General features: G+C 30.5%; 1 protein-coding gene across 1 annotated transcript in view; it reads left to right on the top strand.

The window, feature by feature from the left end:
* Window positions 1–5,090: 5,090 nt before the first annotated feature.
* Window positions 5,091–19,308, top strand: part of LOC118183558 (ras-related and estrogen-regulated growth inhibitor) — a 159,667-nt gene continuing 145,449 nt past the window's right edge. Inside the window, exon 1 of the mRNA XM_085808388.1 lies at window positions 5,091–5,469. Within this exon, the coding sequence (XP_085664514.1) occupies window positions 5,373–5,469 (97 nt within the window). The 5' untranslated portion in view covers window positions 5,091–5,372. The remainder of the gene's footprint in view (window positions 5,470–19,308) is intronic.

Here is a 19,308-nt window from a genome sequence, read left to right as displayed (position 1 = left end):
GGTAGGTTGACAAAAGAGACACTTTCTGCTCTTATATTAACAATAACGTGTATGATAGAAATGTGTAGGTATTGTCTAGGTGAACTCAACATGTCGTATTTTTTGCCCGGTAAAATTCAGACAGATGAATTGGAACATCGTTTTAGTTTATATCGCAGGATGGCTGGAACAAATTATCATATATCACTTCGACAGGTTTTTGAAGTAGAAAACAAACTACGTGCATGTTCTGTATTAAATCTAACTATGATATCGAAAAGTAAAGGGACAATTGTTATCGATGACTTTTCTAACTCTTTTGATTTGATTAATGATAGTTCCCATGAATCTATTGTAAAATATTTTCATAATTTCAAGCATATTAATGTCATAGATAATGATCTTGAAACTATGGTTGATAAATTACCTTTAATTGCATACTTGGCTGGATATTGTTGCCACTCAGTTATGAATAGGCTAAAATGTGATGACTGTGGAGGTAATTTAGTTATTGAAAAACCACTAATAATTCCTCCCAATTTCAAACATATTCATAATTGTGATAGAGGTGGGTTAAAGTACCCATCTGCTGATGTCATTAATGTAATACTGCATAATTTTATTGTCATACAGAAGCTCATAAGCCCTGAATATGAAAATAGTTTCCTCCAAGTATGTAACCAACGTAATTTAATATCCACTATGACATTAGAAATTCTTATGTGTAAGGAAATTAAAATTATTTCCTGTAAAAACCATTTGTCACGTAAAATTATGCAACTGCTTATATACTCATGCACAAATACTCTTTTAAACAATTATTGTAAATTCAAAAATGATAGCTTTTCTAAATATTCAGATAAAAGAAAACTAAAAACACTTGCTATGTAAGCATAACAAACAAAGAATATATTAGAAATGTACCAATATAATTTTTTGGCCTGAAAATAATTTTAGTGCATTTCACTTTTTTAATTTTAATTGCTCTCTAAACATGCATTAGTAAATATATGTGTAATTTTATTATTTTTGTAATTTAATTTCTTGTTTCTGTATTAAAATATTAAAAATTATGGAATTGTATTTAAATATGTTATATAAATAAATAATTTTTAAGACTTCATTTGTTGTACTGTATTATTTTATATAGGTGACAGCAATAGTTGTCCATTACATACCAGGAATTAATTTAGATTTATGTTAATGTTTTTCACATCAAAATATTTTTTCATTTAAAATATAAACTGTATGCTTGGATGTTACTTTTAAGTAATCTTTGTATATTATTATATATATGTGATATATTAGAAGTTTGTACGATGAGAAAACTTAGTAGGTACTATGTGTATATATTTACATGCATGATATTTTAATCACAGGGTTAGAAATATGGATGCGTAAACCCAGAAATTCGGAAATATAATTGAATAATTTGGAAAGATCTTGAATTTGGGAGAACAGATGAACTTGGGAAGGGGGGAGAAAATAAAATTTAGGATAGTCAATTTTAAGGTCGCCAATTATTTCTTAACATAGCCATCATATTTTATTATATCTTACATATGTAATTATGTGTTTGTAGATGCATCTGAAGAAGCTGTTGGAAGCACCAGGATGGGAACCTACATCCAAATTGGTTTTCATTCTAGAAAATTAAGGTCTTATGAGCAAAATTATGCAATTACTGAATTAGAATGTTTTGTATTGGTGATGCAGATAAATTTTATTAATACTTACTCAGTAATTATTTTACTGTACACACTGATCACGCTGCTTTAGTTTGGCTTAAGAACATTAAAGATCTTACAGGTAGGTTATTTAGATGGTCTTTAAAATTATCTATGCATGATTTTGATATAAAATATGAAAATAGTTCTACTAATATTGAAGCTGATATGTTAACTAGAAATCCTATTTGTCAACATTTAAGTTTGGAAGTTAATTTATTCTCATTAGAAGAAATTAAAGAGCATCAAAATTTAGATAATGTATATAATCCTAAGTATAAAGAAATTAATGATGTGTTAACTATTAAAAAGCAAGGATTATACAAAATCATAATAGCAATCTCTCTTTGTACTAAATTACTTTAAAAGGCTCATATTAATCTTGTCAATATTATTGGTCAGGAATTGTCTGTCCAAGATGCTAAAATTTTTTGTAAACATTGTGAAGTATGTCAGTTTAATAAGAAAAGTAAACAAAAGAGATTTGGTTTAATGTGAACCTTTTGAATTATTATCTATTGATACTGTTGGTGGTTTAAACTATTATAATTATATTAAAATGTATATTCACTTAATTATTGATCATGCTACTCATTAAATATGGATTTTTTGCTTCTAAAAGTGTAACTACAGATAGTTACATAAATAGTTTAAGACAAATTTTTCAAATTCAAGTACCAAAGAAAATTTTAAGTGATAGAAATGCTGCTTCTTCCAAATTTAAGCACTTTTTAAGAAATCATAATGTAAAACAATTATTAACTACTAACGGGCCTCAAACTAATGGTAAAGTTGAACGAGTTACTCAAACAAATATAATTAAACTGTAAATTAAATTCTTATCAGGCTAATATTGCATGGACAAAATTGTTACCTCAAGTTACTGAATAATGTAATAATACACCTCATTGTGTTGCAAAATCCCCGCAATCTTATTTAATGTATGGAAAATTGCCTTATGATCCTCTACTTGAAAATCAAGAAGTCTGTCCACCAATCCTTTCTTAACATAGCCAGAGTATTTAATTATATCATATATATATATATATATATATATATCATAATGTAAAATCATAATGTAAAACAATTATTAACTACTAACGGGCCTCAAACTAATGGTAAAGTTGAACGAGTTACTCAAACATATATATATATATATATATATATATGTTATAATTTCCACACATTTGAGAGTATATTTAAGACTAATAAATGTAAATTTTCCTTGATGAAATTTTAAATTCTTATTTTCAAGGAATATGATTTTATGAAAACATGATATTATGTCTATAGATGAGATAAAAACAACATATCAGAAATTTTTAAGATATTGAGGAGTTTTGGTTTTCAGAACTAATTTTTAATTGAATGATTTGAAAATTCAGCATCTACTAATCGTTTTATAAAGCCAAATTCGATATTCAAGATCAAGTTTTGCTGGACTAAGTATCAAATCTTATTACATTACATATGAAATTTTAATGCATCTTTAATGAGTTTTATTGCTCTTGCATTGTAATGTTCAAAGATATTCCGATAGTAAAATAAATTTTTTATTGCGGAAATATAGTTTTTGGATTATTCTGAGAGTTCATTATTTAACGCAAATTCATACTCGTATGCACGGAGAAATCGCTATCGGAAGTTCCGCCGTTTCATATTATACGGTCTAGTGCTCGTGACGTCACAGACCAGTCCGACAGCTTTATATCTAGGAGGCACTGCCCGTTCTCCCACGGGTTCAATCCTTCAAAATTAGGAGCGGAACCGAGGAAAGTCGTACTGTCACCTGTATGGTGCCAACGATTGGCGCAATCTTGCTCTCCTTGCCGCGACGAATTTCGTGGGCATGTTCTGATGTTACTGTTATATAAGTCACTGCTGTAGTCACTGCTTGATGTTACTGCTATAGTCACGGCACAACAACAACAACAACAGATTTATAAAAAAAACTGCATAGTTTCTTGTGCATTTTTAAATACTCTCGAAAGAAACAGAGCACTTGCTTTTGGGGAAGGGTAAATGACTCAGTGGAAATTGATTTTCATTTGAGTATTCTGCAAAGTCGGTTTCGGACATGACCTCCATGTCTGGGAGATAATATATGATCGCGGCTTATCGAAAAAGAAATGTAGGAAAAAAAAAATCAGCAACATATGGGAAGAATTTCGAGTTAGAGAAAGCGAATGTTTCGGATTAGAGAAATCTCATCGAGAGAAATTAATGTACAATTTTAGTAAGCGTTTTCAACACGAAACTTTCATTTCAAATTATCAAAATTTTCGAATAATCGAAATTACAGTAATCTGAGCTTTATTATATTTAACTTGATATAATGGTTGCTTTCAATAATGTGGATTACATAGAACCATTATATTACAAGTTTTAATATGAGTATTTGTAGTCTTTTTTTTTTTTTTTTTTTTTTCTATTTCTTTGGTATACATAAAATTCTTGTTAAACTTACTTTGGTAAAATTGAACATTTTATTTGCTACAAAAAGATAGAAAGCGGGATTTTTGTCTCTTTTTCATGTCTGAATGATTTCTCATTTCAGAAACAGAGAGAAATATTCTTTAAATACTAATTAAATTAATTGATTTAAGTTAATAAAATTTTAATATTGCACTTTTCTGATATTCTTCTATCTACTATCATTGTAAAACAAAGATAATTTTACTTTTAATGGGTAATTTGTCTGTAAAGTACACTTTTAGGAGCCAACTACTTGTCAAATTCTAATTGATCAATAATGCATGGATGCTTCGATAATGTAAATCTTTTGCTCATTTAAGTATAGAATCCATTGATTATGCAGCGAAATATATTTTACTGGTTGTGCTGTGGATATTCATTGGGAGGAATGAGTATAATGATCGTATGAAAGGCCATATGGAAATATGCCTTTAAAGGAAAAGCAAAATGTTTGAAAAGTTATTGCCAATATATAAAAGCAATACAACGAAAAAAAAAAAGAAAAAAAAGTTTAGGGAATAGAATAATGAGCTCAGGAGAAGGCTGGGTATGAAACAAAAATTATGTTCATGCAGAAGGTGTTACTATTTACTTTAAAATTTACTTTAAAATTTGAAAATTAAAGAACTTGTTTTTAAAGTTAAGTAACACTAAATCTTCATATTATAGCTTATTTTATGCTGTAATTGTTGCCGACATAATTGAATAGAAATATGGTTGTCCTGTATCTTAACAAAATTTTTATCAATACTAGCCAATTATAAACTATTATTGTTTTGTTTCGTAACACCTAGCGTAGGTCTAGTTATCGCCACTTGGCGAGAACTTTATCTCGCTTTGGCGACGCAGTTAGTCGCTGAAGGGTAACCCTCTCAATGCGCGCCTGCTACTCGACGAAAGGAAAGAATGGCGGATAAGATGCAGAAGGGATGATTAGCGCCAAAACTTGCAGTGTTACTTGCCCGACGCACGGATCAGTGAAGTTGGTATTTGCTCTCGCTCCGTGAAGAGCTGATCCGTAGGATGTTCAGAACCGCCACCTGCTAGTATAAACTCTCTCTCGTTCACTTCGCTCGAACCACGTGTGGGGGAGAACGTTCTCCGAACTGTCAGATTTAGTACCACGCGCGGGTTAAAGGACAACGTGATGGTATTGTACGGACAAAATTATGAATAATTGGAATTTCGAGCATGACCAGCAACGCTATCCGCAGTATCCGCAGAAAGAAATCCTCTCTGTCGGAAGTTAAAATTGCTGTTCTAGGAGCACCAGGAGTTGGAAAAAGTGGTAAGAAGTTTATTTATATTCCAAAATGCAACATACTTCTGTAATTCGAAGATAAGTTAGTTTATTCTTTAAGAAAAGTTCCGTGATTGTTTGTGAACCCCATTCATTATCTGGCCAGAAAATTTTGTCAGTAGAGCGGAATAATTAGTTTTTCTTATCGTTATATTGAAAGTGAGGAAATATAATTATTAAATTAATAGTATATATTTATATGTTATGGGATAAGTATGGTTTGTGTGTACCCGGTGAACTTAAGTACTCCGCTTCTATTGTCAAGGTTAAAGATTGTTTTGGATGCCACTGAAATAAACCTTACAATGTTACAAGGTGAAAATACTTTTCTTATGTGTAATATATATCTCACACAGCAATACATATGTCCATTAAGTCTTTTAACTTTTGCTTGCGGGAGAGAAGCCAGTATTTTCTCTTTTTATACGAAGATCAGGAATTAACGTTTTTTGCGATTTTTATATAGGTAATTTCAAATTTTGTCATAACATAAATAAGTATTGTTTATGCGTATGTCGTTCAAACTGAATAAGCGTTCATTCACAGACTTACAAGGTTCTCGTAAACATTCTGTCACTGCTCAAAGGTGTTTTTCTCTCCGTTTTCCCAATGATAAAAGTTTCGCTCTCATATTTTTTTAAGTGAATAATTAATGTTAGCAAAACAAATATGATTACTTTTTTTTTCTTTTACACCATGATATAAAGAAAGTTTTACCAGACTTACATCGTTTTTGAATAGAATTTTATTACAGGGTATTATTGAGTAAAATACTTTTACCAAATCAAGATCTGTTTATGTATTTTCAAATGTTTTATCATTTGTGAATGATTTTCTTCTGTGGTATAACATATATTATGAACTTTAACCTTAACTAAAAGTGATGTTTTCGTCGCTGATATATCTATATATCTCCCTACTGTAGCCAATGGTGAAGCTGTATTATTAAGTATATTTCTCTCACAATAAAGGTTTGAGAATATTTTTTAATTATCGTTATCTATTCTGTTCCCTGATAATTTACTTCTATAGTTTTTTCATTATATAGGGAAAGTTTTGTTATGGCTTAGAAAGTTTTAAATGCAAGTGTTAATGTATAATGTCCAAATTCCGGAATCGTCGAAATTTCAGAAATGTCGGATTTCAGAAATTTCACGATTTTATGTCTAGTAAGATGACATGTAGACATTATCAAATTGGAATATGAAATACTGAAGTATTTATGAACAAAATGTACAAAAAAGTCTTAATATTTATTTGTTTGTTTTATGAAGCATTTCTTTCAATTAATTTACTTCCGCACTTTTCTCATTATATAGTGAAAATTTTGTTATCGCTTAAAAAGCCTTTCTGTAAGCTATATCTAACATAATTTGTTTAGATTCAGTGTGTGGTAGAATTAAAAGGTAATTTTACGGGCTGTATTATTATGAACTGCCGTTAAGACAAGTAGAGTCAAAACAAAATACCGGCCTAGGATTCTTGATTTCTTTTGTCTTCCTTTTCTTTTTCGTGCATTCATTTTCTATTTTAATTTTTCATTGAAAAATCTACCTCTTATTTTATAATGAAAATGTCATGCCGGATGGAATGAGTGGATCCTACGAAGCAGTAAATAAAACTGTAATTTTGAAAATACTTTTTACACAAGCAATGACTTAAGCGAGAAGAAGATTAGTATCTTTTTAAACGAAACGTACTTCATATTTCCGCTGAAGGTAATGGCCAGCAAGACACACACATGATATTCCTCCCATATGTATAAAAGTGTCGTTACATAATACTTGTCAGAAGTCATTACGTAACGTTATTATGTGATGCTTGCGTTCTCGGAACATATACCACTCGTATACTAGTTAAAGGCTGAACATTCAATCATTTGTGCATTACATGAAACATCTGTGACAAGAAACTATACGAAATCTTTAAAAAATATGAGAATTGTTCTTTCAGTTTAACTTTTATGTAGCATATTCCTCTAAAAAACAACATTTTGTATTCCATATGATTTTGATCTTCTGCACAGTTAGTTCTATAATACCCAACGCAATTATTAACAACTTGAAGGTGGGTTATTTGTTTTCATTCAACGGTAAAATCCTGTTCATCAGAAATAAAGGTTCTGAAAACGAAAGTCTGCACTCAGCGCTCGAAATTCTTATAAGAAGAACATTATAAGAAAACTACTGTATCACTTAATTCTGTGAGACAGCTAAAATAAAATTTTACAAATTTAATAATGTTATAAGATACTTTAATTTAGTTATTGCTTTTGTTTATTCAAAAGTTTGCTAAAAGCTTTTCTAGGTTATTTGGTTGCGTACTTGAGCAAAACACACCATGCGAAAGCTATAATTGTGTATTCTGCTATTTATGTCATTAAATTCTTGAAGACCGGCTTGTTTTGCTTCAGATTTAATCTTAATCCTGGAGCGCGATCTGCAGCATAAACAAAAGACAAAAAATTAAATTATTTTTCAGCCAGCATTTATTTATAGTGCATAGTCTGGTAGTTATTCTTATGTAGTATCTATTTAAATACTTTTTACAAAACATAATGTGAATCTTGTAACTTATAAGATTAACGTCACAATTTTTCTACATAGCTTCTTGATGAATAATTTGATTTTCCCAAGTGGCAAATCAAAACATCCATCAAGGAGATAGTACATACGAGGGCATGTTTTATCTTTCTTTCATTTTCAATGTATGAAATTCATAAATTGTCTTTCTCGTTTACTCACTGCTGTGAGTCTGTCTAAACAACTCACCCACTGCTATCAATCACAATATATAAAAAAACAATCAATACCAATATCAATCACAATATATAAAAAAACAATCAATACCAATATCAATCACAATATATAAAAAAACAATCAATACCAATATCAATCACAATATATAAAAAAACAATCAATACCAATATCAATCACAATATATAAAAAAACAATCAATACCAATATCAATCACAATATATAAAAAAACAATCAATACCAATATCAATCACAATATATAAAAAAACAATCAATACCAATATCAATCACAATATATAAAAAAACAATCAATACCAATATCAATCACAATATATAAAAAAACAATCAATACAGTATAATAAATATTTTAAAACCAATAATTAGAAATACAAACAAATTCATATTCTTATCTCCAGTATTGATTCTGCGTGTTATAGGAGCATCTGAAATCGGTGAAACCCCTCAGAGGTTTCGCAAGTCGGGCCTGGTGTTTCAAATAGCCCGTTATGCCTAGGCCTCTAAGGCTGCAAGTTTTATGAACCCCGAAATGATCTTTTAACTCTCCCTAATCCTGTTTCCTCCCTTACGAGAACAAAGAAAGCGGACATGGGGGGCGCACTCTTTTAATCGGGCCATATTTGCAAGCTGATACTCAGCAGGTTGTTATGCATATGAAACTATAATTAAACACCTAAAAAAATGTAATATTCTTTTTCAGAGCGGTTGAAGATACAATTAACAAAGCAAATATGAAAGGAAAAAATTCGGCTTTAAATGTTTCACTCAAATATTAATTTTGAGGCAATTTCATTCAGTGTTTTTTTTTTTCATACTCTAAAATTAATAATAAATGATACAACAAAAGTAAGTAGAAATATTGTCATTTTTTGCTTCACCAGTGTTTTGGGGCTTTCTTTTGGGGACCATACTCGATTTAACAGCAGAAGCCATTAGATACTCCATAAGAAAAGGAGTTTTAATCCTACGATATCAACTAGAAGCGATTTATAGCTTATGCACGAAATTATGAATTATGACAATTTTAGTTAACATGTACAATAAGGTAATCAAATTTTTAATTAAAATTAGAAATTTTAAAATTGGTTCACCATTTTCTTATCAGAATAAATATTACGTGCAAACAACTACATAAAGGTGTAAATATTAAACTTAGTGAACTTATGAAAATATTTTATGAAAATGCAGAATGGATTCAGACTATAAGAATGTTTTTGAAACTGAGGAAAAATCATATTGATAATAAAGACCTATCTGAAGAATGAGAATTTAACTCTGTCGATGAAATTCAACCGAAGTAAGTAACACGACTGTTTCAATACAGACAACATGAGAAATCGCCTCAAATAAATATAGAATTAAAATATTTTGTATACTTTTAGATAATACAGGCACTTCTTTATCTGGATGTTCTGCATATTTAAAAATAAACAGTGATGATTTCTGTTGCTTACATAATACGTTAGTAACTAGTAATGAAGATTTAGGAAAAAAAAACTGTTACTCTTTCAGAAATCTAATAAACGATGGTGATAAAAAAATGAACATCTATGAAAGCTTACGACGAGATAATGAAATCAAATTTAACTTCAGCAAGAGTAAATTAAAGCTTATAATCGTAGGGGTAAAAGTGCTTCAGTTTCTCCTACTTGCTTTCAAATGGGTAAAACTTTTGATATTACCCTGTTAACTGTATCCAATAATTTAATATTTTGTAATTTATCGAGTCTCTTTAAGATAATTTTGATTTGACGTGTTGAAGTTTCAAGCAGTAAGTGATCATTTTAGAAAACAAAATTCAAGTTATAATAGTCAAATTCAAAGTAAAGTTACTAATTTATGATATTCTCAAATTAGCATACAAATCTTTCATGATTAACAGATGGAAATTCTATATGATTTATTAGAAAAATTCCGCAAAATTCAAGCAATAGGTTTGTTTTAAATATAATTTTATTGCTTGATTATTACCACAAAATGAATTTTAGGTGGGAAGAAAGTAAAAAATTACAAAGTATTGTTTTTTTTTTTAATTCACGGATGGGTTGCGGAAACTTCAGAGCCATCTTGATCTCCGGTATTATAAAAGTGCATTGCTTGTCGGTATAAGGAAGTATATTACGTTCATATGAACTTCCTAAACAAACTTTCAGGACAAATATATTTTCATACCATAAGTATTAGAAAGGAAATCTGTTTTAATTGATTTAAGCAATTATTTCTAATGCCCTATTGAAAATATTTAGTCTACAAAATGATTACAATTAGAAATTTTGCAGTCGATACCTTTATTTATCGGTTGCAAAATTTATACTTGTAATCATTTTGTAGACTAGCATCTGCATTTGAAATTAAATCAGTTTTGTTTCTTATATAATCTGTTTTTTAACTTACATTACAATAAAAGTTTTGGACAATGTATATATACTGAAAATGTCTTTCTACATGCATCTTTTAATTTTGTTCTATTTTTCTAATATTTTGATATTTTTTTTGTTCACACTGTTCTACGCTCTAAGAGCTGTAGAAACAAACGCAGGAACGCTTAAAACTGAAATAAAGTTAAGAATTAATTTCATGCAACAGCAGCAAAAATTTAGTTTTATATGCTATCAACATTAAATTGCATTTTTGCTTAAAAAAATCAAAGTACATGCATGATTTAGTCATATTTTCAATTTTTTCGATTAAAAAGTATTAATCGCTAACTCGATTTTGAGTTATGAATCTGAAATTTTCAGATTCAGAATTAATTTTTAAAAATTATTATATGAGAAATACTGGTCACTTTCAGAGGTAGTACTTGTCTCGGGGAGATCATTGCTGTCGTATATACACGTAATATTCGGCTGTCGGCTATTACTGTATGCAGGGTTGACATTATTTTAAATAACACATAAAGGCTATATTGATAATTATTAATTCATGAAAATTTCAAAGATAACTTAAAAATAATTTATGAGCAGCTGTAGCTATTCTAATTTGTTTAAAATATACTTTTCACGCATACGAACACGTTTCAGTCATATGTTAAAATTCAAATTTTTTAATGCGTCGGACGATTGTATCAAATTTTATTTGCAAATGAATCAAATTTTAAAGGGACTTCTTATCTTAAAAATCCTCTAAATATTTTTTCTGATATTTTAACTGTTTTAAAAATATATATAGTTTAAAAATTCCTAGTAATTCTGAAAAATTATACTTAACTATTTTAAAAATATGTAGTTAACAATTTTAGTTGAGAAAATAAATTAATTGAAATTTACTTGAAAATTGTAAAATTTTACGTATATGAGACTTAGTTAAGTTTTAAAGTTTCGAAAGACTTTAGCGGGGACTCATTTAGCGAAGAAATATTAAAAAAATAATAATTAAAAAAGTATGGGTTAACGTAAATCAGAAGTTTGCCAAGTAAAACTCTTTTTTTGGTACCAGTTTTTGAAACGCGGATTTAAATTTTGAAGGTGAGATATGGTTTGTACGATGATCATAAAATTTGTTATTTATGCACAGTTTGGGGCATAGAATCGAATCATGGAAAAAAATGGCACGCCATTTCATAAAAATTTCGACTTCGAAAAGTATCAAAATATATATGCTCTAGCAATGCTACATATAAATGTAATATATCCTAAGTCGCGCTTTCGAGACGTGTAAAATACAATTTAAAGCTTGTCGATAGGCCAACTAGAAAAGGAGATATAAAACTGTCTCTTCCTGTTTTTTGACTCACTATGCATCAGATTCCAGAATGCATGTAATACGTGACACGTGATTCACTAGTTGCATGAGGAGGCAAAAGAAGCGGCTACACCTGTTTTAAATCTAGCATATAATATTTTCTTCACTATCTCAAATGCATCTTTCATTCCGGACTTAGACCTTATTGTGTGTGGAACAGGTAGAGTTCCAGTAAAAAAGTTCCATTCTTTGAGTCCTTTGTCTCCATTTCTTTCTCGGTGATTGCACAAATCAATTTTCCTCTTCGCCTTGCTTCCTTCCACCATATTGCCATGCCGCGGTGTGACATGTTCAACTTTATGATCGGGTACGCACTCTCTGTTACAAGAACACCTCCCGACAGAATACCTACAGCTATCTTAACGAGTAAAAACCGAGATATCAGATATTTTTTCATGCGAATGATATGAATTTAAGTTTTCCATCTCTATGCGTTTAATGACGAACTTGCGATATACGCTTTTAGATTTTTGCTTTAAATAAAATACTCGAATAAAATAACAGTTTCAATTGACTTTCTCCAGTTTGAAATGTATGTGATCTGTTACTATAGTGACCGCCTCCACTTAGACATACTGGCGAGAGGTGTTCTTGTCACAGATAGACAGTAATCTCTGTTGACGATCGAATGCCTCAGACTTTCCAAATGCAGTATGTCCCCCCCATCTATTGCTGCAAATATTGCAAGTTTAAATACACCAACATACGCCTTGTTCTGAGGTTTGCGGGGAATGAAAAATGCCATATATTGCATCTCTTGGATTGTTCACATACATGACTATTCCTGAAGCTTCGTAGTGATTATCATCGGAAAGTACGATATATTTTCTTGCTTGATGGAAATCTGTGTTTACATTATACATTAACCCACCCAAGATATTAATAGCTTAAGAAAAGCTTAAATCTAGAACAGTCGATTGAAAGGAATATCATTATTCAACCCACTACGTGATGCAACGTAAGTTTAGAAAGAAATGGTAATGGTACTCTCTACTCGTGCTAAATTTTTGATATGCAAATACGCTAGCTTGTGCTATCAAGGATGAATACATAATATACGGAAGCGAAATAATTTAAACTCAGATAAAGGACTGGTTTGCCGGATTATTGAATGAACACATGAAATAAAATGGAATTCTTTGAGTCGTGATTATTCGAAAACGCTTTCCTGTGAGCATCACAAGCAATCTTTGAAAAAAATTAATTTTTCATGAAGATAATTATAAACATATAAGTTACAGGCAAGTCTGAGAGCCAGCATTCTATGGAATACTTAATGCATTTTATGGAATGCAAAATGACACACGGGCAATGTATGAATACATCTCCGACCCATTTCGAATATCAATATTACATTCATACATAATCCATACATTTAATACATTAATTCCATAATTATATACATTTCATACATTTTGAATATATTGTTTATTTAATAAGAAATGCATAAATTTTGTTTTGTACAATTTTCATTTTTCTTCGTGTATTTTGAATAAAACATTTTTAATGGCAGTCTTTCATTATTATTTCAAAATAACATGCGGATTTTCTGAGGAATACACGTCTTTTAAATAATAGCTCTATTATATTACCTTCTTTTTAAGACTTTGCCTAAATAGCATTTGTCGTTCTATAGAATGTCTAGGTATTACGTACAATATCTAGAAAGAGTAAATAACAATATAATAATTTCACACTTTCCCTAAACAAGCAAGTATTCTATAAAATGACTAGAAATTCTATAAAATGACTAGAAATTCTATAAAATGTCGTCTTTCATACATTGCCGGTAACGTGTATATATATATATATATAATTATGTATAATGTAAATAGAGTATAAATAAATGTCGGTATTGAACATTTTTCTCTGAAGTGATACCTTAACAGAAAACCAAAATCATTTGAAAATGTGGGTGGTCATTTTTGAGAGAATTCGCTATATTTACAATATTAATTATATGAAAAATTATAGAAATTACCAGATAGTGTATATTTTAAGTCAAACTAAAAGTATTTAAGTTTTATTAGAGTTTCAGTTTAAAATTATCATCACAGAATTTTCAGGCTTATTTGTTTACGTAAAAGCATGAGTAAACTGTAGTAAAAGTTCTTACTCCTTAGAATTCACTCATTATATTTATTCTTTTTCAAGTTCCATGGCAATTAGGGAAATCAGTTTTTTGTAGGCTACCTGTTTATGTGCTTAGCCTTTTAGAATATTTTAAATACCTTAGGAATGAGGAATTTGGTATAAAGTCAGTCTTTTATAATTTGGTGAATCCAGTTGAAATTCTGCGAGTATGAATATTTGTTAGTGAAATTTTTCTGAATTACACGTAAAGACGTTCCCCAAATAATAATAAATAACAGAAACAAAGTTGATTTCTAACGATATTTATTTGAGAATGGCTTCTAAATTTGATAAAATACGCCAGTTAGAATATAGTAACTCAATTTATAAGGTATTTTTCTCCTTTCTTTCAGTATGCCTTCGTGGTGTAACGGTAGTGCACTCGGTTCATATTCGTGAGGTACTGGTTCCAGTATCGGCGAGGGTACTGCTCACATTTCATATCTTCTGCTTCAAAAAACCGTAATGACTCTTTACACAACTTAATTTTATTCAAAAGAATCACCAAACTATGTCTACGCGAAACATTTTGAATCCATTGCGTCCTTTTTCACTTCTCATGCTTCAAAAGGACCAACGACTCTTAAAGTTCATTAACTTTGTTAAATCTTGAAGCATAAATATTATAGTAGGATAGCAAAAAGTCTGCTGATAAAATCTAATTATGATTTTATATATATATAAATGAATAAACTATGGCAAATGTTTACAAATATACACATGTGTATTATGTAGTATTGTAAATGCACTGCGTTGTATTTACAAAAGAAAAAAAAAAATGCTCAGCACTAAGTTCGTAAAAAATTGATAACTAAACCACGTCCTGAACGCTACTATAATTAAGTCGAAATATAAAAAATAATAGATAGTAAAAATTCTCTTTAAATTCACATTCCATTGAAATAGCAATACATCAACATAAAAACAAAAACGAAAAAAAATAGTAAATAAACTACTGCAGAAAACTGAATGAGTGATAAACAAAAGTAAAAATGTTTTGAAAATCAAAGGGACATTAAAAAAAAAAAAAAAAAAAAAAAAAAAAAAATCAAAGAGTGTTTCTACATTTCTTTGGCATCTTCATCAGGAGGTGATGTCAGAGAAATATGAAAACTATAACCTGATTCCGAGCTAACCAGTGAACGATCCGATCTAGTAAAGCCAAATAATTTAATATTGTTGAGATAAAAACTAAGATAAAATTGCTCAATAGGTTTCCAACCGCGACAGTTGTTATGTGAGTATGATAAAACAGCATTTGGCTAAATACTTTCGTGAATAAAGAAGAACAAAACAAAACAAAATTAAGGTTTCAGATTTTAAATTACGTCCAAAGGGGCATTTTTTTTAACATCTTGTGTGTTACCTTCATTTATTAAATATCATGTTCTTTGCACTTAAACCATAAAATTCAGTTCAACAGCAATGTCACAAAATAATTTTAAAATGAGCATATCTTTAGAATTTCCGATACACAGTTCCGCGCACTGGAGATGAAAAGGTTTTTTCTCCTCCGTAGAGTGTTGCCATTGCTCGCTTTTAAATCGTTGAGTTTGCTAATAAAACATTCGCTAAAGTTTTACAAAATATGAAATCGATAATAAAACAAATTCCAAATTTAAAATTTGGGTTTTCAGATGCCCATATTCACAGTAGGATTACGTCATTCAAAATTGAAAGGCTCTAGTTACCGTTGTTTTATCACAATGCGAGAAACATACATGCATTTATGCAGATTCTTCATTATTTAATTTCTTCAAATATAATACAGGGCGATAGTATTTGGTGGCAACGATTTGAAAAGTGATACGCCGTTTATAGGGTTCCGACGCAAAATCGCAAAATGAAAACAATAGTCCTTCAGGGACAAAGGCCCTTTGGACTAATAAAAAGAAAAGAAGTAGTTAGATTTTTAAAAAATATACATAAAAAGAAATAGTTAAATTTGCAAAAAAATATACGTAAAATACTAACCAAACCAACATCAAAATTTGTTCTTTGAATGAAGATTTTTCGGGTTTAACAAATTAAATTACAGACTGCATTTATTTAAAAGCTAGTACATGCTTAAGAGGTTGTATGTATCAGTATATTCAGTCCCGTATGCTTGTCGTCGGTTTTAGATTTCCCTCATACTCTGGTTGTTATTGCAAACTTTGTAGAGACATTAGGTTATTTCGAAGCAGGAGACGTGAAAAATTAGCAATGCCCTCGCCGGGACTCGAACCACGGCGCTATGCGTCGAGCGTGCTGACCACTACATCACGAAGGCATGCTAAGAAGGATTGACCTTATATACTCCCCCTTTTAAAGGGCTACTGGGGTTTTAGGGGGCCCAGTCACCAAATACTGGTGGTGAAGAATCATCATTCACCACCTTTTAGTTCGGGCACCAATGTAGAGATATTAGGCTATCTTTTAAAAGCAAGAGAGATGAAAAATGAGAATGCCTTTACCGGGACTCGAACCACGGACCTCTCGAATATGCGTCGAGCGTGCTGACAACGACACCACGAAGGCATGCTAAGAAGTCGGCAGAAATACCTTATATACTCCCTCTTTTAAAGGCGACTGGGGATTAGGGGACCCAGTCGCCAAATCCTGGCTGTGGAGAATTATCATCCACCACATTTTTTTTGTTCGCGCACTGTTGTATTAGGTATTTTTGATGCTGGGAGACGTGAAAAATGAACAATGCCATCGCCGGAACTCGAACCACGGACGTCTCGAATACGCGTCGAGCGTGCTGACCACTAAACCACGAAGGCATGCTAAGAAGTCGGTATAGTAAATACCGTATAACTTTTGTTGTTTTCAATAGACCGCATATATTGCAGGACGCTCCTGCCATGTGCAGCGACTATTACTGACTTCTTTTTCCCTTTTCCTTTTGGTTTAGTTAGTATTTTAAGTATATTTTTTTCCAAATTTAACTTTTTCTTTTATTTTTCTTTATTTACGAAAGTATTTAGCCAAGTGCTGTTATATCATATTCACAGCTTGTCGAGGCTGGACAACTAACGAGCAAGTTAATGTAAGTATTATTAAAATATCTGAAAATTATTTATTAGATAAATTCAGAAATAGGCTACGATTTTTGCATTTTTCGGGAAGTAATACGATATATATATACACATAAAGAAACTTAATAAGAGGCAACAATTAAAAACGAATATCTTAAACCCGTCCTGCGCTATAGCTGCATGATTGAAGTAAAATAAACTTAAAAGTATTTAAAGTACATTGGAGTTAAAGCAAGAACCCCTTTACAAGGATGCAATTATTAAAATTGTTAAGGAATTGCCCTTCTTTGACTCGAATTTACTTTTAAATTTAGATGCTTTAAGTATATATATATATATATATATATATATATATAGTGATATTTAGGTAGAAATGAAGTAGAACATGACGTAACTGCTACATAAAGATGTAGTGGTGTAGTGATTTATAACAAGCAAAGAACAATAAACTAAGATAAAAGTGATCAGATAAAAAATAAATAAATAAACAAAAATAAAAGATATATAAGTAAATGAAATAAAAGTTAAATAGATGACAGTAATAAATATGTCATTTGCAGTATTATATTGACGTCAGTATGCATAGCTACTGTTGAAGAGTACTTATATCTATAAATATGACGGATTAGTGCACAGATGTTTTGCTGTTATTAATATCAATATGTTACTGTTTCATATATTTGATATTATTATTATCAACGTGTTACTGTTTTATATAGTATTTTCAAAATTCAAGTATGCCGAAAGCTTTATTTTTTGTTCATATATTTCTGTTGATTAAACATTGAATAAGTATTTGAATGGGCTTTAATAGCATATTTGAAACTTACAAAGTTGAAGAAGAGAGAAAGAAAGAAGTTTAATAATAAGTTATACAAGTGTTTGGAAACAATGAGATTTCTTTCTTTACAGATAATAATACCACACAGAGTAAATATGAGCTAAGAATAATTCAGAATGACTTTATTCATTTCTGCCTAAAATTTTAATTTTATTTTATAAATAGTGCCTGTAGTTTTCGTACGATGCTTGAACTAATTTCATTTTTCCGATCAAAACATTTTACTACTACAAGTTTAGGGTGCTCCTGTTTGCATTGGGACAGAACGAAGCATTCAAGACCGTCACATAGCAATGCTGATATTTAAAATAGATACAGGACGGCCGACAAAAATGTACCTCGCCTCCAGCGATAATATAAGTTGGGCACCATCTTTCCGGCACGGTGTGCACTAATGCTGTGAAAAGGAAGGTAAAATACGACTGCAACATTGCTATATTTGGCAGGCAAATAGACAGCAATCAGTGATCAAATATCATCTCCAAAAGCGTAGCAATGGTATTGGAGATGGCTGCGGTGGCGTAGCGAAGGGGGCAAGGGGGGTGTATGATGCCTCGGGCGCCGCTCGTAGAGGGGCTCAAAATGGTCTCCAAACAAGATTTTCATCATATCATTGTGTTTTTTTCGGTGAGGGAGAGGAACCAAAAAGGTATTTTTCCCCGGGCGCCAGTTATGCTCGCTACTCCACTGGATGGCTGCGATCTCGTGGGCTACTCTGCATTACTGCAGAGATCGAAGATTTTAAACTCTACAATCTTTATTCGTAATTTGATTTGAAAGAAACGAAATCTAATATTCTACGCCTTCATTCACCTCAGTAACATCAAATGAAATACGTAAATATTTAGAAAGCTTTCTTGTTGTTATATGAGATACAGTCACCCATCTATAGATTTCAAAATATGCAGCAACAAATATTTTATTGTTCTAAAGAAAACAGTTGTAATTTACCACGCTGTTGTAAAATATATTGATTTAATTTAATCCTGATATTTAACGTGTTTGATCTGGAGGAAAATTATGTCTCTATTACAGGTATGACACTTTATTCGGCATTAAAAAAATTAAAAATTTTAATAAAAATTAAAAAAATTAAAAATTTATATGTATATATATATATGTGTGCGTGTGTGTAAACCATTTTCCAATTACCCCCTTATTTCCCCCTTTTTTAGCGAAATTCGCTCCAAAAACTGCTTTTTAAAGTTTTTACTTTTATAAAATTCTTTTCACAAAAAGGTGATTCTTATACTTCATTTACACTCATGTCCATAAATTAAGGATAATGCAAAATCAGGCAAAGGAAGAGTTA

The sequence above is a fragment of the Stegodyphus dumicola genome, chromosome X1 (assembly GCF_044657685.1).
Source record: "Stegodyphus dumicola isolate Sdum_Otavi_A_Nest chromosome X1, ASM4465768v1".
Classification (NCBI taxonomy): Eukaryota; Metazoa; Arthropoda; class Arachnida; order Araneae; family Eresidae; genus Stegodyphus; species Stegodyphus dumicola.
This window is presented reverse-complemented; position numbering and strand designations above follow the sequence as displayed.